The sequence below is a fragment of the Furipterus horrens genome, unplaced genomic scaffold (genome assembly GCF_987537825.1).
Source record: "Furipterus horrens unplaced genomic scaffold, mFurHor1.1.pri manual_scaffold_7, whole genome shotgun sequence".
In the NCBI taxonomy this organism is placed as follows: Eukaryota; Metazoa; Chordata; class Mammalia; order Chiroptera; family Furipteridae; genus Furipterus; species Furipterus horrens.
In genome coordinates, this window is record NW_028327177.1 from 137,305,228 (window position 1) to 137,329,849 (window position 24,622).

Here is a 24,622-nt window from a genome sequence, read left to right on the forward strand (position 1 = left end):
GTGTAAATTAATTTGAGAGGAATTAACATCTTTACATGTAGTATTCTCATCCAGGAATATGGTATGTCTTTCTGTTTGTTAATGTTTTATATTTCTCAGATGACTTTTATGGTTTTTTTTCTAAGGGTTCTGGTAGCATATACAGTATAGCACCATTGTAAAATATGATTATGTACCTTAAAAAAGACTAGTTGTTGGGGAATAAATCCTAAGAATGCTCATCACAAGGAGAAACCTTTTTTCTCCTTTCTTTTTATTGTTTCTATATCAGAAGATGGATATTAGTTGAATGTATTATAATCATTGCACAATATACAGGGTTTGGCAAAAGTAGTTTTACAGTTGTTCATATGGAAAATAATAAAATAATAAATAATACAAGAATAAACTGTGTTTCTCATACAACTGTAGGCCTACTTCTGCCAACTCTGGTATCTAATTCAGACCATGATGCTGTATGCCGTAAACTTATACAATGATGTATGTCAATTATTTCTCAATAAAACTATTAAAAGTTTCAGTAAGAAATAATAAAATTTAAAGACTTTAGAAAGATGTAAGTAAGATATTATAAGTGGTTATTTCTGCTCAAGTAATGGGTGATTTGGGAGGCTATTTTCTTGGTACCTGTTTTATCAAAAGATTAATATTTGAGCATTTATAACTTTCTTACAGTAATTAGAAAATCACAATTCCCAAAACACTAATTGTGAAATATTTTAAGTGTAGTATTGTTTTAATACATATAAATACTTCTTTTTTATATTTTATGTGTTTGTATTACACTGTTTTCATGTGGCTCAAAAATTACCTAGGAAAAGGTTTTAGAAAGTATACAGATAATTAAGGGAAAGCACAAATAAATTTTAGCACAGACAGGGGCTGGAGGCTATTTTGTGTACTCATGCACTCTATTGCCTGTCATAGAGGAGGTGGTCAAATTTTGATAAGATAAAAATTTAAAACAAAACAAAAAATATTCACGCTGAATCTCCTCTTACTAGTCCAGGCACTGTCTTCTACCCAGCTTCTTGCCCCGTCATCTAGCTCTTCTACACATACAGTCTTACACTTTCCCAACAAGTATTTATTATTAGTTAAGCCATGATTCAGGATCCCAGAGTGGAAGGTACTCAGGTCCCCCTTCACCTCCGTGGGAGAAGAATGGAGGAGGACAGGTGGGGTGCAGCCAGTTACATCTTCCCAGGAAACGTGCCTTCTGCCCAACGGTCATCTCAGGCCGACGCCCAGGATGCAGGGCAAAGGGACTTGTATACCGACCAGTACCATTCGCACACGGATACATCACCCCCCTTCAGCAGTCATTGCCTTCTCAAAGCAGTGGAAGTCCAGGTCGTTCTGCCGACAGCTCCTGGTCTGGTTCTGGCTGGGGAAGCAGCTTTCAAAAGGGGCAGCCTGGTAGTTCTTGATTTTGGTCTTGATGTCTTCTACCACATCGCTAATCCCCAAAGATACCCCTGAAGCTGCTTGCAGCTCAATGTGACCCTCAGCAAAGATGCCTCCATCTGACCAGAAGCTGAATTAAGACCTAAATACATATAAATACTTCTAATGAAAAATAAATGTATGTTCATAAGTACCACCTAAAAGTAAAAATTGTTCAAAGTGTTTTTCTTAATGAAAAGAAGCATGACTTTAATTGTTTGTAATAAATTGAAATGTTGGCTTGTACAATTAAAAGCAAAATCAAAAGCTGAGAAATACATTGATTTATATTAGTTTTTCTCTTAAGTAACAGTGAAAATTCTTAAGTCAGTATTCAGTATTTTAAATAATGTGGAGTAGAATTGTTTTCCAGGTTGGCTATAAGCCATTTGTTTAATTAGCACCTAAAACATTCTAATAAATCTGGTAAGCTGCATAACTTAATATGGAATACAGTAGTCCCTCTATATCACAGTTCACTTATCGCGGCCTCACTGTATTGCGGGATTATTAAAAAATATTATATTTAATTATTTATTGCAGATTTTTTGTTATATCATGGGATTTTGCGGTACTTTATATGTATGTTAAAGTTACATAGGTTTAAGAGTGTAGAATATGTTTAAGAACATAAGTAGTGTTTATACGTATGGAAAAGGTTAATAAGGGAGTGGGAAAGTTTAATAAGGGACTGGGAACTGTTTGTAAGTGTGTGGGAAGGGTTTATAAAGCCTTAAAATATATATAAATACTAAAGTAAATGTAACGTTCCTACTTCATGGATTTTCACCTATCTTGGGGTGGGGGAGGTGGCGTCTAGAACGTAATACCTGTGATAAGTCAGGGAATACTGTACAGATTTTTTTCACTTGTACTTTTTGACCATATCTTCACAGTGTAAATTTTCAGACAAAGTGATTCCTAAAGAAGAAAAAGAAAATATGCATGAAGTTTGCAAAAGGTCTGTAACATAATTTTTAATTATATAACTTTAAAACAGTCATTCGTATAATTTGTATCTTGAGTGTGTTTTTCATTCTCTACTGTATATGCTTGGACTACTATGCCATAAGCCTTAATTAATGTCAGTTATACCTAGATATCAGGGATATTGTACAGTACCTTAAAGCTGTCACTAAGGTTCTTGAGCCCTTAAAATCTTTTTGAGGAAAGCATAAGGAATAATGATAAAATAAAAGAATAAAGAGTGTGTATATGACTTTGATGAAGGTAAGAGGGACAGAAAGCAGATGAACATTGCAGTTTCCAGGTGTTTTACGTGACTGCCATGGTTAGTACTGAGAGTTATAGGATACTTACTAGAACATATACAAATACCAAATTTAGAGTTGGAGGACATCTTGGAGACCATCTGATCCATCTTCCACCCCCAGTTTGCCGTTAGACAAAGCACACTCAGATCAAGTGATGAATACATTCAAGTCTTTTATGTTAAGCCACTGGTTTGCAAAGTGTGATCCTTGGAGCAGCAGCAGCATGTGGGAACGTGTCAGAAATGCAAATTATTGGATCTCACCCCCAACCTACTGAATCCTAAACTCTGGCGTCAGGGCCCATGAACCTGTGTATCATCAAAACCACTAGCTGACCTAGATACATGTTGAAGTATGGGAACCATTGCATTAAGGAAAAGCCTAGATAAGAATTAGATTGACACACTAGCCCAGTATGGTTCATGACCATTCGGAGATCAGATCTTAAAGAAAGTGACAGGGTTAACTTTTTTTTTCTATTGAAAGCATTTTGCTAAACTAAAAAGTGTCATTGCAGCCTAAAGTTTTATCATCACTTTGGCTCTACCGTAATGACCAGAAATGTGACACTGGACAAGTCACTCCATCACCCTGGGCTTCAGTCATCCAACCAAAAATAAAAGAATTTTACCAGAGAATCTTTACCGTCTATAAAATGTCATAATTCCTATTTCTTTATGTTACTGCTTTTATTTTATTTGGAAGGACATTATATTGATTGCGTATATCAATGATGTCCCAATATAGTCAAAGCTGTTTAAATCAACAGTCAAGAACAATACATTTTTCACCTTCTTTCCAAAGGAAGCTCTCAAGTACATGTATAAATTTATTATATATACTTGTCCTGGAGAATAATTTATAATTATTTTATTGCACTATCAGTAGAGTAATTGAATGATCTTTTCTGGATTGGAATGCTAGGCCAGTTCTTCTTCAGACCTTTTGTCTGGCATGAGCAAAAATATTTTGCTCTAGTTTTAACCCCACCGCTTCATTCCTGCCCTTATCTCAGTCATTTAACAAGCTTTGACTTTCTAGTTAAGAAGGCAGAAGCATCCTGTTAAAAATACTGAATAATCATAGTGTGATAATAGTGTACAGCATAATCTATAGTATATGCATAGCGTTAGTCGTGTTTCCACTTAATTTAGTTATCATCACTTTGATGTTTTTGAAATAAAGTTAAATTCTGACTCTGGTTTTTCTGCTCACACAGCAGAGTTTCTAAAAATGCAGAGGTCATGGTTGGTGAATGGCAATTAGCATCAATGGGCCCAAAACCTCTGTGCTCATCGCTACCACATGTGAATCTTCGTGCTTATCAAGAAGACACATTACTGAAGCCGTGGATAAATGGTACTATTTTCTTAATAAAACTCTCGCCCTGGGTGGTATGCTCAGTGGATTGAGTGCCGATCTGCAAACTGAAGGCTTGCTGGTTCGATTTCCGATAAGGACACATGCCTGGGTTGTGGGCCGGGTCCTAGTTGGGGGTGTACAAGAGGCAACCAATCGATGTTTCTCTCCCTCTTTCTCCCTCCCTTCCCCTCTCTCTGAAAATAAATAAAATCTTTTTAAAAATAAAATAAAATTCTGTTGGCTTTTGATAATATAGGTAGGAACTAGGAGATTTTTCTACCAAAAACAAAAAAGTAAAAAATATCAAAATAAGCATAGAATATGTTAAAATTAAAAGATTTTTGTATCTTAGTTCTTTTGATAGAATAATTTCTGAAGTATCTGTATTTATGTGATAATGGTAATACAAGTAAAATAGTTATACCTAAAATTTCATATTTTAGTTGAGTATTTAGAATGTATTTTAGAATTTGTGTCAGTTCTTTTGATAATTTATAATGCTTTGATAAAAATTAGCTAGATTGGGGAATGAATTTAGAAACAATAAAATCTGTGTAGCTCACACCTAACTCTTCATTACCTTCCCGCTACTGACCTCATGCCACTTGATGTTATGTACTGTAGCGACAAAGCCACGATGCGCACATGTTTTATCCTGAAAATCCATATGTGTTTCATAATGAAAATTACTGCAAAGCTATGCAGCAAAAACTTTAGCTTGCTCCAAATTATATCTGATCCTGCCAAAGTAAAAATGAAATAATTTGAAATTTTAAAAATGTGTTTTATCTTTAGAAGAAAGTTTTTAACATCCTAATTCTATTTTAAAAGACCATCATGAAGAGATATGATGCCCGGTATATTCATCAGCTCAGACTGCAATAATAAAATACCACAGTGTGGGTGGCTTAGACAACAGAAATTTCACATGATTTTGAAGGTTAGAAGCCCAAGATCGAGGCTCTAGCAGGGTTTGGTTTCTGGCTCTCTTCCTGGCTTATATTTGCTTGCCTCTTGCTCAGTCCTCACAGTGCCTTTGCTTTGGTGCATGTGTGTAGACAGAAGAAAGCTAGCTCTCTGTTGTCTTTTCTTATAAAGACACTCATTCAGTCAGATCAGGGCCTCGCCCTTTTGATCCTATTAAACCTTAATACCTCTATAAAAAGCCCTATTACAAAAGAAAGTCACATTAGTGGTTAGGGCTTGAACGTATGAATTTAAAGGGGCACAGTTCAGCCGAAGCACCTGGGCTTGTGTCAGTATCTTCCCTTGGGAGAGTTTATTATGAGTAATACTTATCTGTTTAACTTAGAGACAGTCATTTGAATGCAGTGTTCAGTGCTGCTCTGTAAGGCTCTTAAGACAGTATCTTCAGCAGGTAATATTAAAAATACCTAAGGAGCACCTAATATGTAAATTATTCTGTATTTCCCAGGAACACCCCATGGCATCACAGTCCGTGAACTGAGCGTGAATAGTCCAAAGTGAAACTTTAAAGCGCATAGTAGTGGTCATTTGTATGAAAGAAGTTGTGTGGAATGTCATTCTCGATCATTTTTAGATTTCAGGTTTCCAGGAAAACATAGTGTCCTAAAGTTGCAGAATCCTGAAACCTGTGAAATATTTGAGAGAGAAAAGATTGTAAGGGTAAGACCTCATTTTAAAAAATAATAATCTTATAAAGCACATACTTTGGGACTTTCTGGTTGTATTTCCCGATCATTTTTTAAGCATTTCCGGGCATGATATAGATTTTGAATTGGGATTGACGGCAAAAGGAAGAGAATGCATAGTGATTCAGAGGGTACTCACAAATAACATTAGAAGTTATAAGCAGAAGAGGGGTTCAATATCCAAAACAGAAAATACAGGATGAATATTCCCTGTGATGAAAGAGAATCATGATGTAGAGCAATTTATAGGAAAAATTTGTTGTAAAAAGCTTTGATTCTGTTGTTCGCCTTCTATTAATCCGAAAAGCTAAAATTTTGGTTCCAATAAATGCATTTGAAATATGCATATTATAATAGAATTAACTTTTTGCGAAAGCAAAAAAGGCACAGGTACACAAGAAGGAAGAGGGAATATATAAGCTTTTTTTAAAGGTGCACAGTAAATAATAACTTTGACAGAATATTTTTCACTAAAGTAAACTGCAAAAATTCAGACAACGCATTTTAATTGATTTCTCATTTTTTTTTAATGTAAATTGAAGTTTGTTTTTTTTTAATCAAGTCAGCAAGCAATTTATCTTGATACTGTTTTGGGTATGTGTTTCTGATTGCTTCAAATGCTTTCTCACTTGAGTATAGTGTTTTACATTTAACACAGAAAGGGAATTTTTCCTCTATTCTAGGTGTTTCAGAAGCCCCTTGGGTTGATGATACCCCGTGGATATTGCAAATTTCATTTTAATACTTTACGTGGCTGTGAGCGATTACAGTGCAAGTTTGCTCACGTGCCTGAGCAAGGGGATGAAAAGGTAAAGTATGTAAAGTCTTTGAAGTAGAGAATGTTTCAATAACCATCTATGTCATATGTTTTAATTTAGATTTTCATTGACTCCTAATAGATGAGCTTTGCCTGATTTTGAACTTTTCTTGCTCATTCCTATATAGTATTGAAGTTCCATTGTGAGTATATCAAAATACATCTGTTGGTAAATATACATTTGATTGCCATTTGGGTAGTTTCTAAATTTGGTAACTACAATAGTAATGCTGTCAGTGTTCTATCTGCCTTTGGTGAACGCATGTACGTATTATGATGGGTTATATTTAAAACTGGAATTGCTGGGTCATAGGGTCTGTATAGATTCAACTCTAGTAGATAATGCCACATGTTTCTACAGTGGTTTACCAGATGATACTGTCACCAGCAATTTCTTAGAGTTGTGGTTGCTTCATATCCTCCTCAGCTCTGGTATTATTGACCTTTTCATTGTAGCCATTCTGGTGGGTGGGGAGTGATGGTTCGTGAAGCTGAGCAGCTTTCAAAATATTTATTGGCCCTGGATAACGTGGTTCAGCTGGTTGGAGCGTCATCCTGTAACCAAAGGGTTGCGGGTTTTGTCCCTGGTCTGGGTGCATTTGATCCCCGGTCTGGGCATGTACTGGAGACAGCCAATCAATTCTTCTCTCTTGCATCAATATTTCTCTTTCCCTTCCCCTCTCTCTCTCTCTCTCTCTCTCTCTCTCTCTCTCTCTCTCTCTAAAAGCAATGAAAAAAATGTCCTTGGGTGAGGATTTTAAAAAAATTTATTTTAATTAATAAATCTTTATTGGACATGTGGTTATCCCCTTTTTGGAAATTCTAAATATTTTGCCTATATTCCGTGGAATTGTCTTTTTTTATCCATTTTAAGAATTCTTTACATATTCTGGATATAAGTTCCTTCTTGGATATATTCATTATATTCCACATACCTTTTACTACTTTGCAGGTTACCTTTTTTCTTTCTTAAAAGTGTGTTTTAATAGAATTTCTTAATGTTTTTGCTCAATTTTGTCATTTTTTCTTCTTTTATGGTGTTAACTTTTTGCATCCTATTAAAAAAATCTTTGCCCAGATCATCAAGATATTTGTTTTTCCTTTAAAAGTTTTATTGTTTTATCTTTTGAATTTAAAACTCTTAAGCCATGCAGAATTGATTTTTATATATGATGTGAAGTCAAGATACATATTTTTTTCCCATGTGGATCACCAGATTATCTAACATCATTACTAAGAAGACCATTTTTTCCCAATGCACTGCAGTGTCCCGTGTCATAAATCAGACGATTATATATGAGTAGGTCTGTTTCTAGGTGCTCTGTTCTAATCCACTGGTGAGTGTGTTTTTCCTTGAGTCAGTAAATGGTTATTTTTTTAATGACTTAAATAAGGTGTTTTTATTATAATGTTCAAGGATTACAATTGCTTGTAATTTTGACTTTCTTTCCTTGACTCTTTCTTTGACAGAGACTCTCTAATTAGGGTTTTTGTAATAAATTCAGTATACATTTCAAATTAACATCAGCTTCTTTATTCCTTTGCTTTGAGTTCACTTTAAAAAACTGGAATAAGCATAAAGATAGAATTGAACTTTGTGTAACTTCTACGAAAAATAAAAAGGTAGTTTTACATTTTTTGCAACTTTTGCAGGTTTGCATGGATGTGTTTAAGAAATATATAAGTATCAACGATCTGTGTTTGCTACAGCGTGCAGGTATGAGACAATGGAATGATTACTGTAAATTCACTAATGTGTTTCAAACAATGTGCTATTGTGTTTTATAGTTTGAAAGTAGTGTAGTACTTTTAAGTATGAAAAACAAATGTTTCACCCACCTGCTAAAGTGACTTCCAGAGAATTTAAAGAACTAATACCTTTCTTCCCTTCCCCTTCCTTTTTCTCTTTTTCACCTTTGGGAGCCAGGCATTTAAGATTGGGACATTCAAAACAATTGCATATACGGGGAAAATTTTTAAGTGACCACACATGCCCAGGGAAAGGCTCAGAAAAGACCTGAGAAAACCTTAAGTTTCCACTTCAGGCCAATTCTCCCACAGATACAGCCTGCAATAATGAAAAAATCTTTATTTCCATGACAAACTGACAGCAACCAGAGGGGAGGGAAGAGGGGGGAAATGGGGAAAAGAAGGAGAAGGGCCTAGTCAAGGAACAAATATAAAGGACCCATGGACATGGACAACGGGGTGGGGATAAACTGCGAGCAGGGGGGCAGGGCAGTGGAGAGCAACGGTGACGGGGGAGGAATTGGGACAACTCTAACTGAACAAAAATAAAGTAATATATATTTAAATTTTTTTTTAAGTTTAAAAACAATAATAAAAAACAAAACAGCAAACCCTGAGGAAGGAAGAAAATCTGAGCGCTATAGGTACCACAATAGTAAATTCAAATTGCCACTTCTACAAAACGTCACAAGCATACAAATAAACAGAAAAAGTATGGTCCATTCAAAGGAAAACATAAGTCAATAGGAATTATCCCTCTAAAAAATCTAATAACAGATAAATTAGACAATGACTTCAAAACAACTGTCTTAAAGATGCTTAAAGAACTAAGGAAGATGTGGAGAAATTCAAGAAAACAATGTATGAACCAAACGGAAATATCAACAAAAGATAAGACTATGGAAATTACCTTAGTCTGAAGAACAGAAAGAAGAAACAGTGAAAAAAAAGTGATCACAGCTTGAGGGTTCTGTGGGACGCCATTAAACAGATTTTATATATATAAAGGAGAAAGGGGCAGAGACAATATTTGAACAAATAACAGCTGAAAATGTACCAAATTTGATGAAAGTCATGAATATAAATATCCAAGAAGCTCAACAAACTCCAAGTAAGATGAACTCAAAGAGACCCTCACTGAGACAAATTATAATCAAACTTGCAAAAGACAAAGACAGAGAATCTTGAAAAACAAGCAAATCATCACACTCAAGGGCTCCTCAGTAAGATTATAAGCTGGTTTCTCATCGGAAACTTTGAAGGGCAGAAGGCAGTGAGCCAATATTCAATGCAATTCCTATCGAGATTCCAATTATGTATTTCACAGAACTAGAACAAATATTTCAAAAATTTATATGGAACCACAAAAGGCCCCACATAGCAACAGCAATGCTGAGAAAGAAAAAGTTGGAGGAATCACACTACCTAATATCAAACTATACTAAGGCCATAGTAATCAAAACAGCATGGTACTGGCATAAAAACAGGCATATAGATCAATGGAACAGAATAGCAAGCCCAGAAATAAACCCACACCTGTATAGTCAATTAATATTCTACAGAGAAAGCAAGCACATATAATGGATAAAAGATAGTTAATTTAATAAATGGTGTTGGGAAAATTGGACAGATACATGCAGAAAAATGAAACTAGACCACCTTCTTATACCACACACAAGAATAAATTCAAAATGGATCAAAGACTTAAATGTTAGACCCCAAACCATAAAAATCATAGAAGAAAGAAAACATAGGCAGCAAAATCTGGGACATTGTTTTTGTACCCATATTTGATTAGATATAACTTCCCAGGAAAGGGAAATGAAAGAAAAAATAAATAAATGGGACCACATCAAGATAGCAGCATCTTGAAAGATATTTGTACACCCGTAATCATAGCAGCATTATGCACAACTAAAATGTGAATCAACCCATGTCCATTGACAGAAGAATGGATAAGGAAATGTAGTATATACAGACAACAGAATATTACTCAGCCTTGAAAAGGAAGGAAATTCTGATCTGTGCTACAACATGATGAACCTTGAAGACATGCTAAATGAAAAAAGCCAGTCAACAAGAAAATACACTGTATGATTCCACTTATGTATGGTACTTAGGCTAGTCAAATCAAAATAGTGGTTGCTGGGGAGAAAGGGAAAAGGGAGTTCTGTTCACTGGGTATGGTTTCAGTTTTACAAGATGAATAGAGTTATGGAGATGTATGGACAATACTATGAATTATTTAATACCACTGAACTGTAACACTTAAAAATAATTATGGTAGTAAATTTTATGTACATTTTACCACAATAAAAAATTTGGGGAAAGAAAAGGGATGTAGCAGTGCATATCAAAAACTGTTAAAATATTCATTCCTTTTTCACCCAATAGTTTAACCAGAGGAGATTGTTTTAAAAGGAGAGATTATATTAATATTTTAATAACTTAAACTTATATTAATATTTTAACTTAAATTTTAAAAGTACTTAATGACTAAAAGAAGGAGGGATGCATGTCACTTAGTAGACTACAACACTAGCTAACATAAATTATTTGCAACTGTACCTTCTTTTTAAAACATCTACAGTTTCACTTTTATTAATAAGTTATAGTAGCAGACACTGAATTTCCCGTGTCATCATGGGATCTGCTTCTTATATAGGCAACTATATAGATACTGCAAAGTGAATAGCCACAAGAATTTTTCTGTATGTGCTCAGGAAAAAGATTGTAGTATATAAAGAAACTTTGGAACAAAGCTGAATATTATTATAACGTGTTGTTAAAGTTGTTAAAAGTTATTTTTGCATCAACGTTAATTTTTCTATTATGCTATTGAATTTTATCAGTAGCTACTGACTTTCCCAAGCACCACCAAGTAATCCAGAGAGTAATAAGTATTTTGGACAGAAATAATTAACACAAAAATAAAACCTGAAGTAATTTTTACTTAAGTAGTAAAGGATATATAAGGAGATATATCTCTCTCCTTATGTTGGTGGAGTTAAAACAAGAGGGGAATATGTCAAAATAAGTCTGCATCTATCCCCAAATTATACAGTTTCTCATACATAGCGAGGCCACTTCCTGAAGGGAAGGGGGCTTCTTGGGAGTTCATATTGAGACCATGATGTAGGAGGCAGTTTGGACCTATTTTTTGTGTAGAGCACATGAGTTAGCTTCCAGTCTTGTTCCTAACATGCCTGGTTTACTTCAGATGTCATTGTCATTAACTTTTGCTTTAAATTATTTTCATCAAATATTTCTGATACTAGAAATGTACCTTTTAAGAAAATGAATTTCCACTGCTCAGTCTTTAAATAGAGAAAAATTGTCCAATTTAGAAAAGATGAATCTTAAAAGTAGTAAATATCTTTATATATTTTTCATTTTCAGTCAACGTGTTTATGGAGTACTACAGGAAGTTTCCTCCTGGTATACACTTTGATTTACAAGTGATAAATGACCTTCTGAATTCTTTACTCAAGCATTGTTTATTGAAAGAAGTATTTCAGGTAGTGAACCTCAGCATAATGGTTAAAATGCTGGTAAGTAACCTGAAAATATAGAATTTTTAATATTTTAAGTTAATTCCTCTATTACAGTTCTTGTTTTCATATTTTAGCAGTTAAATTTCCATGTTTGTTGAATACTTCCTAGAGAACACATGTGTTTTTCAGCATAAACAAATTTGAAATACTTAAAGCGTACTGAAAGAAAACATGAAAATGTAATTTTTTTTTTAATTTATCCAGCCTCCTGTGAAAATATTACTAGAAATATTTGAGTGTGTGGCAACTATGAAATTAAGGAATGCTGTACCTGCTTTAATTGATATTCTTTGCAAGGTATGACTTTATTTTATCTCTTTTATTCTCTGATAGTGAATAATCAATGGAAAGAAAATGATTTAGAAATTATTTTCAAGAAAATAATGATTTCCACTTATACTCTTAAACTACCTTTCATTCACATTCTTAATGCCAAAGAATTCTATTTTCAGAAATGTTTGTTTTCTCCTGAAATGGAGTTTATAAACAGACTCTAGTGACTGACAGGCCTTCCCCTTAAATAAATAATTCCAGGCACTCCAGAGGGCTTCTTTCTGATTCATGAACTGTCCTCATATCTGCACTGTAAGGATGATTATAGGAAACTCTCCTCTTACAAATGGTTTGAGGTCATTTCTAACAAAAATAAATATATAAAGAGAAAATCTTGACCAAAACAAAGAAAGTAAATAGGAAATGGTGGCGAGGAATTAATTTTATATTTGGCAGAAACAAAAAAATTATGGCTCTCTAAAAACTATTAAAATTTTTACTTTTGTTGAATACTTCTTATTATTTCATACTACCCAGCCATCCATTTCACAATCAGCCTAATAGCAGGAAAACCCCTCGTTTTCTTTAGGAAGCAGCATTGGAACTACTCCAGCAGATGGGCAGATATTTCAGTGAATACTTCTAGTTCCATATGACAAAACTTAACAGGCTTACTTGCCTGGAAACTTTTTGAATCAGAAATTACTGATCACCTCTAGTAGCTGTAGAAAACCTCAGTTTGGTACTCCTCGGGAAGTTTACAATCAGGGATAAAGTGTACATCACTGCTATACTAAAGACGGAATGAGTACCAAACAGGAGGTAAAGTGACAAAATTGTAGATAACTTGGAGAACAGGAAAAATATGCAAGTTTCATGTTCAAATTATTTTTATTGCTTTAAATTCTTAAAGTAGGGTGTCTTATTGTGGTTCTCAAATATTTGAAGAAAATTTGGTTTAACTTTTTTAAGGAGTTTTAATTCTACTTGTCTGTTTCACTTCTTCCTTCAGTCTCTTAGTTATTTCACACACATTGGTTTTCAACTCTTCCATATTTTTATAAGAATGACTACTGCAAGACTAAAGAAAAAATGGTTTTTTCTCTTCTGCAGCTTGTTAAAGCTGGCATGGTGCTTGATCCAGAACACTTTGACTATATTGTTAAGCTTTTATACCAAGTACAGGCTTCCAACCAAGAAATAAGTGCAGTTCTAAAAATGAAACCCAGGTAAGAAAAATTGTTATAATGAAGGCTGTATATACACATGGGGACTTACAAAGGGTGAAGGAGAGCACTTACCGCTGTTCACAGGTCCAAACCTCTGGGTACCCGCTCTGAGCCTTTCTGTGTCCTTTCATCATGTTCTCTTCAGTTTCCTACCACGTCCGTATGGTTTCGGAGCAACAGAGTTGTTCAAGTCTCATCTTCTGTTTTCCCTGCCCCAGCATCGGCAACGACCACTTCTGCAGGGAGCTCTTGTTCCTTTTACTGGGGAATGGTATTTAAAAACCAAGGTCCGAATATGCTCATTGCGGCTGGAGTGTCATTGCAGCCAGGTCTTGTCAGTGCGCAAGGCTAGGAAACAGCTGTGTGCATATGAAAATATGTAAATAAAATTATATGTAGGGGAAATATATATAAAACACATACATACATAAGATATTTCTCTACTTATATGCATATTTTAAAAACACTAGTTCATACTGATAGCTTGATTCTAATCCAACACCACAGGTACATTTAGTCTTCACATTTTTTATTTATAACTTTTTCTCTGACAGTAGGAAACCTCGCTCTCATTATCTACAGTATGTTTACTCATTTATTCAGTCTTCCTATCCACATAAAGCAGTTTCAGAACTGCTAACCCATACCCTGTGGGGAAAAAATGTTTACTATCTGGAGAACAGTATTAGTAAAAGCTGTTTTTTCCTTTAACCTCACAGTATTCAGCCAAAATACTATTTCCTAAGTTAATAAAGTAGTTCTTTTTCTCCCACTCTCATTCATTGTGGTTATGTGTAGAGCATTTAGGTTTATTTGTTACTGTTTGTACTGTATTTTGAGTTCTTCCACATCCTAGTTGGTTTTAATGATTTATTTAGGGAGGTATATGAAACATTACTGTCTATTGCTTACAAAGCTATGCTAAGAAGTATGTAATGAGAAGAATTGGTCCTCCTTAGCCCTACTCCCCATTTTCATTCCCTCCTCTCTACTCCTTTTCTATGTATGCATTAGAAGCAACCAGTCTTTTGTTTCTGATTAATCCTTCTTATAATGACCAGATAAGTATATATTGGGTTGACCAAGAAGTTCATTTCGTTTTTTCCGTAAAATGAAGGACACGTTTTTCATTTTCACCAATAACGTGCTTGATTTGGATACTTTGAGTATACCACCCTACCTCCCACTATTGGCTTCTAGTGGGCAGAGGCCAGGGGGCTGCTGAACATCTTCCAATGCATCAGACAGCCCCACAGAAAAGAATTACTTGGCCAAAATGTCAATAGTACCAAGAAACTTTGTAGACCACTTTTGACATGTTTGACCAGTCACAGCACCTTCTCCATACCCTGCACGAGTCTTGTGTTTCAGTTGCCTTTTTACCTTTCTTGACATAATGAAGCAGAATGCACTGAAAATGTTGCGTATTTTCTTCCATCTTCAGTATTAAAATGGCTGCACAAAAATTCACCAATTTTGATAAGTTTTTTTTTTTAAATGCACACTGTTGTGACAGCTGTCACAGTACAATCTAACAAAATTGTTTTGAATGAAGTTAAAGATAACTAAGTGCCACTAGACACATTGTACGGAAAAAACTAAATGAAATTTTTAGCCAACCCAATGTTTTTTTCTATGTACTTCTTTCTTACATAAAGTATAGCATGCAGAAGTATTCTTTTCAACTTTGCTTTTTTCTCTCAAACAGTATATCTTGGAAATCAATCTAAATCAATTCATAGAGAGAGTCATCGTTTTTAAAATTAATGTGAAGTCATTGTGTGGATGTACTATAAATCATGGGTATTTCAGCTCCCTCCAGTATGTTGCAGTAAAGACAATGTTGTATTGAATAACCTTGGGTATATGTATTTTTGTATTGTTGGAGGTGTATTTCCAGGGTACATTTCTAGAACTGGGATTGCTGCATCAAAGGTAAGTGCACTAGAACAACCACTAAAACACTATACAAAAAGAGATACTCTAAATACTATAGATAATTAAAATGGAATTCTAAAAATATTCCGGTAACCCCAAAGGGAGATAAGCAAGGAGAAACAAAGGAAACAGAAAACAGATAATAAAATGTTAGACCTAAGCCCTAACTTATCAATAATTACTTTAAATGTAAATGTTCTAATTGCAACAATTAACGGACAATGATTTTTGGTTCTTTGTTTCTTAAGTTTTATGAGTTCTTAGTAAATTATGAGTGTTAGGCCTTTGTATATATTATAAACATACCTTACCAGTTTGTCAGTTGTCTTTTGAATTAGTTTATAGTATTTTTGCCTGAAAACATTTTATTTTTATTCAACCTAATGTATCAATCTTTTTTTGATTGCTTCAGTTATTTTTTATTGCAGCTGGATTTTGACTCTAAATTTCCCTATACCAAGGTTTTAAAGGAATTCACCCATGTTTTCTTTATGGTCCGGTTTCATGTTTACAGTGAGGTTCCTGATCTGTTTGGTGTGAAATATGGATCTAATTTTATCTTTTTTTCCCAGTGGTTGTCTACTTTTATTCAGCACCTTTTATTAAAAAGTTCATCGTTACCTCCAGTGATTGAAGATGCTTCCTTTATCATATACTAAATTTCGTCTGGACTTGAGTCTGTTTCTGTGTTCTCCTCCACTGGACTAATTGTCTTTTCCTGCACAAGTACCGTACTATTTCCATTAGAGAGGCTTTAGGAGTGTGTTTTAATATTAAAAGGAATAATCCCCGGCAAAGTTTTTCTTTTCAGTGTTTTTCTTGCTATTGCTGCATTTATGTTTTACCACATGAACTTGAGTATCAACTTCTAACCCCATTGTAGTAGCTTGTTATGTTTATTGGAATTGCATTAAATTTATGAATTAATTTAGTAAGAACTAACATCTTTATAATGTTGAGTTGTCCTAAAGAACAGGAAACGTCTTTTTGTATTTGTTCACATTTACTTTGGTGTCTTTCAGGAGTGTTTTAGAAATTTTTCCATATAAGTATTTAATCTATGTTGCTATTGTAAATGAGGTTTCCTGTACCATTATGTACTCTTATTTCTTTCTTTAGTTTTTGTATATTTAAGGGGTATTGAATCTGGTTTTTAAGTCTTATGTTCTGCTACTTCTGAAGTTTTTATTGTTTGAGTTAATTTCATCCTTGAATCTGTGGGGTTTTCCAGGTATACTGTTATATGCATAAATAGAGATAATTTTACTTCTTTACTATGATTATGTCTCTCAGTGATTTGTCTGATTGCATTGGCTCATATTGCTAATAGAATGTTGATAAAGCCATCTTAACCATTTTTAAGTGTACAGTTCAGTGGTATTAAATACATTCACATTGTTCTGCAATTAATCACCACATTTATCCCCATAACTCTTCCATCTTACAAAACTGGTCTGCTTGTTAATAGTTTATCAATATTTTAACATCACCATTATGAATGATATTGTTCTATAGTTTTTTTGTCCTGTCTGTCTACTTTAGGTATCAATGTTATACTTGCTTTACGAAAGGAATTAGGAAGTGCTTCTTCCTTTTTAATGATCTGTAAAAAAAGAACATTGGGACTAATTACCAAATTGACCCCACAGTTGGCTGTAATACCTTTTTCTTTTCCTTTTTTCCTCTTTTCAGTTTCCAAAGGGTGCTTCTCCTTTTCATTTTTGTCTTTTAGTCTCTCCCAGAAGCGATGCATTTCAGATTACCTTCTTTAAATTATATAAATCTTTAGTTCCTTCTGTGTGGGTCTGTGTCCTACCTACCCAGACCCCCCCCCACCCCCTTTTTTTTCCTTCTTTTCTCTTTCTTAGCATTTTCAAACTTAGTGTGGACATAGTCTTTTTAGTGATATTTTTAAAAAATCATTGTTCAGTTCCTCTGGTAGTTTCCCTTTGTGGTTCTCCTCCACAGGTTTTTTTTTTGCTTTGTTTTTGTTTTGGTCTGACTTTGCTTATTGGAGCAGTGAGGGTGGAGTGGGAACTAGAGATCAAGTTTGGCTTTCTCTGTCTTCAAGTTAGGCTAAATCTGTGGTTTTGTGTGGGATCTGCTTTCTTCTCCTTGTTGCCTTGTTTGGGGAGGAAATAATGTGAGGTAAGTACCTAAGAAGTTAACATTTTTTTAACTCTAAAGAATTTTTATAGTATATTAATGCATTCTTTTTCCTCCAGTCTCTTAGGTGTAAACTGTAAAATAAAAGAATTAGGAACAATAATGACTTTGTGGGTGCTGAATTAATTAACAGTTTTCCTATTGTTAAAGGTTACAAATGAGGCAATTTAAAAAAAACTGGACCTGTGATTTAGATTCAGCCTTGAACGAAATAGAGGTATCGCACTTAATTTTTAAATAACTTGCTGGGATCTTTGCTCAGAAACATTGAACATTAAGCACATTTTAGGAAAAGTTTTAGAAATGGGGTTGTTATACAGAGAAAAAATGATCAAGGAAAAGAAGTTTAATTTTTTTTTTTAGTACTGTGAAATACAAACATAATTTCTAGAATTGTGGACTCTCCTAAAGATAATTCTGGAAATAATTAGTGTCAAAATTAACTTAGGTTAAGGTGTAATAACCTAAAGCATAGCCTTTAATTCTTGTCACTGGGCAGACTCAGTACACAAGACAGTCGGCTTACTTGTCATGATACATGGACAGCGACAGTGTGTGAAATGACAGTGCACTCACCCATCGTTTAGAGTAAAGAAATGCAGGACTTCCAGGATGATTTTTCTTTTTAATTTAAGATCATTTTGTACTCATCTAGTACTTGCTGGTCTAATCTTAATTAGTATTTATATCCTTGAAACAAGTTTTGTTGGTTGACGTGAAAAACTATTCCTTAGTTTATAATAGAAAATAATAGTAAGTTTACTGAAATTTACTTCGTAGCCCCTTTTGTAGAAGAAATACCATAAAATCTTGTCTCAACTGTCTAGTTCAGGTTTGGGGGTGACATCAGTAAGTACATTAGGAACTAGATAAAAATAAATGTACATTGCCATCTAGAACTTGCTGCTCTGCTGTAGTCAGAAAAGCAAATTGTACAATAGCATGTTATTGATATAACACTTGTTAATAAGATTTGCAGAGATTAGGTCACGTTAATTTCTGTTTATCTAATGACTGCATATGCCTACTACATAATATATTTGCATAAATGACAACTTTCTTTCTTTTTTCTGTTTTGTTTTTAATAATTCTGATAGCATTATAAAGAAAAAGGTGACTGGACCAAATTGGGAAATTTATACCATAGGGTGAAAATAGACTGTGAAAAATTTGCAGATTTCCAGAGATTTTGTACTTGTATTGCTGAAACACTAACAAAAGACTATAAAGAAGAAAGATCAGGTGTTCCATTTTGTGAATTTGCTGAAACAGGTAAAATGACAGTGTTCTAGTCTGTGTCTTACGTGTTAGGGTGATACACTGTTCTTAACAGGACTGTAAAGCTCTTAATATTTTCCATGTTGAGGATTAGTTAATATTTCAGGTTTCAGATACTTCTTCTGTTTATAAATGTTTCCAGTTATTTATAAGTTAGGTTAATGATATGAGGTCAGGTATTGGTATTTTAATATCAAATGTTTCATGTTTCTTATTTTTCTTTTTATTCAAATTGGTAAAACTGTTGCTAGCAAATTATATTGGAGCACCTGAATTTTTAAATCATTAAAGTTGTTACAATATTCACTATTACAAGTTACTAAACTTTGTATATTTTTGAGACCCTTTTTTGACATGAGCTCTTCACTGCTATATTCTTTTATCAGGGGTCGGCAAACTTTTTCCGTAAAGAACCAGGTACTTAAGGCTTTACACACATCACATATGATCTGTGTCACATAGTTTTGTTTTTCTTCCTTTTCAAACAACCCTATTAAAAAATTATTTTAAATCTGCGTTCACAGGTTATATCTAAAAACAGGCCATGGGCCATATTTGGCCTGTGGACTGTAGTTTGCCGACACCTGGTGTTTGTGGCAGTATCAATGATTCCATATTAACTTGCCTTTTTCATCATTTTAAGTGACTGTAACTTTCTTCCATATGCCTGCTTTGTGTTCCAGTTAGCAAAGATCCACAAAATAGTGAAGTAGATAAAACTTTGCTGGGAAGAATTGGAATCAGTGCTATGTACTTCTATCACAAGCTGTTGCAATGGCCCAAGGTACATCATAAAATTTTTGCTTTGGCTGGGTATAGAAAGTATTAGTTCAGTACTTTTTTTAGTACTTTTTATGTGGTAGGCCTGGAATGGGCACAGTGTACCTTGTCCCTGGCCTCACAATCTAACTTAAAGTTGGTCAGAACATTAACATCTTGATTATTCATTCAATGCTTGAGAAATTAAGGGATACCTAACAAGAAGATCCTTTTTAAAAACACAGATTGAATTTCTCAAATTTTTAGAGTATATTTTAATTTTATTAAGTTATTATTATTTCTTAAGAGGCTAGTAAATTTGTATTTGTATTTTAATTAAAAATGTTCACTATTGTCTTGGCTGGTGTGTCTTGATTGGAGTGTTGCCTATGACCAAAAGACTGTGGGTTCAGTCCCCAGTCAGGGCACATACCTAGGTTGCAGGTTCAATCCTCGATCCCCACTCCCCATCTGGGCACATATGATCCCCAGTCTGGCAGGTACAGGAAGCAACCAATCGATGCTTCTGTCTCACATTGATGTTTCTCTCACTTCCCTCCTCTCTCTCTAAAGCAATGAACACATGTCCTCAGGTGAAGATTTTTTAAAATTGCTATCTTTATAATATTTTATCTTAGTGTTTTTAATGAAACCTATTCCTTTTTAACATAAAAGTAAAACCATTGCAATTAAACTAAAGGAACTCTTGAAAAATATACTATTTATATAGTCATAATATGCATCTGACTCAAAATAGAATAAAATATAATATAAAACAAGGGTCTGCAAACTAAGGGCCAAATCTGACCCACAGCCTGTTTTTGTACATCCCAAGAACTAAGAGTGTTTTTTATATTTTTGAAGAGTTAGAAATTAAAAACAACCACCAAAAAAGAATGTACAACTAACCAAATGTGACCTGCAAAGCCTAGAGTATTGATTATCTGTTCATAGAAAAAGTTTGCTGACCCCTGATACAAAATAATAATATATGTTCAATTTCTGAAATCCAAACTAGAAACAGTCTTTATGTAGAGGGTGTGAAATAATCTGTTGAATCAAAGAAACAGTTTTTAGCTAACAATCTTACCCGTTTTTTCACTATCATTCTTTATTTAAATTCATTTTTGCTTTCTCACTCCTGGATCTCAGGGTAGTCAACAGAAAAACTACAAAAACTTGCAACCAATAATTTTCCACACCAAGGCATGAAATCCTTTTACCAAATGAAATATTTAGGGTGAGCACATGTATAAAACACATGACAGGAGAAACTGCTGAGGGGGGGCCCAGTTGGGGGCAGGGGGTAACTGTCCATCTAGAATGATGATTCAAAATGGGTGATTGGTGTCTCTGTAATTATCAGTGTGACTTTGTATCTTTGATACTCTAAATGATTTGATACTCAATTAGTGCTCTTTATTTTTACTCCAGGGAAGGAAGGTCATAGATAAACTGTATGAATTAAAAATAGATTTCACAAGTTTAAAAGGACTTACAGGGCCTGAGAAGTTAGCACCAAGATGCCAAATTGTGAATATTGCAGTAGAAATTTTTCTAAAATGCGGAAGCCTAGATGGTGCCATTTGGGTATTAAGAGGTAAGTTCTGATATATGCAAGCTTAAAATAATTTGTTATAAATTCTTGTCTGTGTAATAAATTACCTCAAGTTTGTGATTCTTAACCTTTTCCATTTCATGGCACATATAAATTAATTATTAAACTGTTGCACACCGAAAAATATATTTTTGCCAATCTTACCAAAAATATGTGTAATTTTGATTCATTCACACTGGAAGGCTATTTTTGTGTTGGGTGTTGTCATTTTTTTATTTGAAAATCTAAGGGAAAAGAGGTCGGTGAGTCTTGACTAAATACTCAGGTACTGCATATTTTTAAAATTCTTGCAGCCCATCCATTGCAAATCACTGCCTTAATGTGACATTGAATTTTGGGGGATAATTTGGTCTAAACCATAGTGGTCGTATGGATAGGAAAGGTAGTTGTTGTAGAAAAGGAGAAAGTTAACCTTGCTTTAAAAAAGAAATTGTATGAACCTTTGTTGAAAAGCTAGTTCTTACTTTGGCATAGGCACCATACTCAATTTTTTACCTGGATTATTTCAATTGATCTTCATGGAAACCTTATGAGTTTGAAATTATTACAATCCCCATTTTATGGATTAAAAAAAAAAATGTTATCAGAGACATTAAGCAACTTGCCCCGAATGATGTAGCAAGTAAGGAATGGAGGCCAGATTCAAACCCATATAGTCCAGGTTTAGAGCCCAGGCTTCAGCTGTGACCTGCGACAGGGAAATTCTGACTGCAGTCTGCATCCATTCTATCTTCGCGTGTACAGGCGAACATGACTTCCAAAAAAGGCAAGTAAAGCTTACTTTCCCTAGAAAGTCAGTGCACTCAGTAGAAGTTAAAATGAAATGAAGCCAGCAATACAGTTAAGGTTTGTTTGGTATGAAGTAGATAAGAAGACCGAGAACACAGTGGCAGCACGGCATGGTGTCTGACGGTGAGCCTGGCTGCTTGGACCATCAGGCAGATCTTATTTGATAGAATGGGATAAGAATGAAGAAACCTCAAGAATCTCCAGAGTTTAGGTGGGAAGATGGAATATATGCACAAGTGAAGCAAATAGATAACCTTTACACCAACACATAAACACATGGGCACACGTACACATTCATGTTGGTGTTTGTTCAGTGCAAGAGTGTGTGGGGTACAGGTGTTGTGGGGAGGCATCATAACCAAAAGCTTGTTGGAAGAGGCTTTCTTCAGCTTAACAAACCCAACAGTGAGGTTTGCTAAGTGGGAAAGAGTAACCAAGATACAAAAATAGAAATTAATAAAATGCAAGCCCAGACTCACAAGCTCTGTTAGAAAGAAGTGATGTGGCAAGAAATGGAAAGATTGAAATAGTTGATAAGACAGGCCTCGGGTCCTTCTGTGATAGGAAACTTCCACCTGACACTTTCTGGCACAACTAGTCGTTCTCAAACCAGAGAATGAGGGGAAGTTTGTGGGAGGCATGTGGAATGGTCTGAGGAGATTTAAATTTTTTACAATTTTGATGTTTTAATTTTGAGATTATCTTTAAATTTTCTGTAAGTTCTAAGCACAGGATTCTCTTTTGCAGTGAGTGTTCCAATTGAAAGTAACTTTCATAAGTAAAATTGTATTTCTTCAAAAGAAGGGCCCATCGAAGTATTAACTAAGTTCTCCCCAGAACCTTTTTTGTTCTTGAAAGGGTTCTGCAGTGAAAAGGCCATTCTCAACACAGGAAATACAAATGGTTGAACATCACTTGCAGAGAGAGTAATACTCATAAGAGAAGTATACATTAAAATAACAAAACATCTGTCAGAATAGCAAAGATCAGAGTTCGGTGATTTGTTTTTTGTGAGGGTATAGAGAAACAGGCCTTCACATACATTGTCTTTAGGGGCTTTTTGGCAAAATATCTGTCAAAACTGAAAATGTATATTTCACTTAATCTGTTAACTCCATGGCTTGGAATTTCTCCTACAAACATATTTATATCTCTATACAAGGGTATGTGTGGTTCGTTACCTGTTATATTTTTTTACCATCACCAATGATAACAACAGAGGATTCAAGATAATCAGGTGTTCATTAACAGCATACCAGTTAATTAAACTGTGTGATTAGCTATGTGCTAGAGTGGAATGAGGCAGATCTATAGATATTTATTTGGAATGATTTCCAGGATCCATTGCCAAGTGCAAAAATGAATGTGCAGAACAGTACATATAGTATGCTATTATTTGTGTAAAAATAAAATAAAATGGATACATACATATGTGCTTATATACCCTTAGAATATTTGTAGGAAATAAGTAGTAGTGGTTGCTTCTGAAAGAAATTTAGTGCTTGGGGACAGGGATGAGAGGCAGGTTAACCTTTTATAAAAGGCTTTTCCCTATATTTTTTCCTTTTAAAAAGGTGCATTTATTGCCTACTATACTTTTTAAAGAAGGGGTTACATACAATACTCGTGTTTGTTTTAGTGGGTGACAGACTTTATGATTAAGGAAATCTGTTGTTTTGACTTTTCACTTTGACGCTTAAAACTCTTAGCACTGGTAGTGTATATCCTGGTAAACGAACAACAAGTTCTTACCCCGCCTTCTTCCCTTTACCAACACACAAAAAAGCCTTAAACTCATAATTCTATAATCATCATTTGGAGGCTGAAAACTCTCTAGAATATAAATTTTGTGAAAAGTTAGCTGCCTTTTATTGAGAAACTGCCCTTAAATTTTAAAATAACTTTATTGCCTTAATATAAGTAATACATATTCATTATCGAGAAATAGGAAAAGGTGGATAAGCAAAACTGATGATAAAAACTCCATATTCAGTCACCCAGAAATGATTATTATCCACTTTTATGGTACTCTTTTTGTACCTTGCATTTTTTTTCAGGAAACAGTCTTTCTGTGGACATCCTTCTATGAAAAGGAATATTCTCCTGCATCATCACTTATTGGGCTGCATGGTTTTCTATCTTAGGAATAAATAAATAAAATATGTATCTATAAATATAAATCCATAGATATATCCATGAATCTGTTTTTCTTAAACCAGCTTATTTTCAAATGTCTGTGATAAACATCCTTTTATAGAAATATTTATTATGTCCATAGGATAAATTCCAATAGAATTGCTGCATTAATAGATAAGGGCAGTTTAGTTAAAGTTTTTTGGTAAATGTTGGCGAATTTGCCCTTATTCTCATTCAGATTTGCAGCAGCTTACTTTGAGTTTATCAGAAAGCCTCTCTTTATGAGAAAAATCCCAGAGAAATATTACATAGGTGTGTATGCCATATAGACATTGTCCTTTTAGAGATCACAGGTGCGTATAAACAGTCCAGGTGTTAGTGCCTAATATTCTGGTTGTCAGTCGTCAGACAGGCTGGTGCAGTCCAGTTTATGCAAACCCTAATCTGGCTATTCAGTATAATCCATTCCAGGTCCTATCTCTGTGAATAGAAACAAAATACACCTTTAGAAAGGGTGTACTGATTACAGTCTTCTTACTAGTGTGAGAAGGTGCATGTTAT

General features: G+C 34.3%; 1 protein-coding gene and 1 pseudogene across 1 annotated transcript in view; one reads left to right on the forward strand and one right to left on the reverse strand.

Annotated features, from left to right (window-relative positions):
- TOPAZ1 (testis and ovary specific TOPAZ 1) overlaps positions 1–24,622 on the forward strand; it is a 44,037-nt gene that overhangs the window by 11,859 nt on the left and 7,556 nt on the right. The window contains 12 exon segments of the mRNA XM_090284579.1: positions 2,343–2,407; positions 3,940–4,079; positions 5,644–5,729; positions 6,439–6,564; positions 8,226–8,289; positions 11,721–11,872; positions 12,080–12,172; positions 13,262–13,377; positions 17,632–17,698; positions 18,579–18,753; positions 19,443–19,543; positions 20,953–21,118. Coding sequence (XP_090140705.1) covers positions 2,343–2,407; positions 3,940–4,079; positions 5,644–5,729; positions 6,439–6,564; positions 8,226–8,289; positions 11,721–11,872; positions 12,080–12,172; positions 13,262–13,377; positions 17,632–17,698; positions 18,579–18,753; positions 19,443–19,543; positions 20,953–21,118 — 1,351 coding nt within the window.
- LOC150005331 (cytochrome c oxidase subunit 6B1 pseudogene) lies at positions 1,194–2,332 on the reverse strand (annotated as a pseudogene).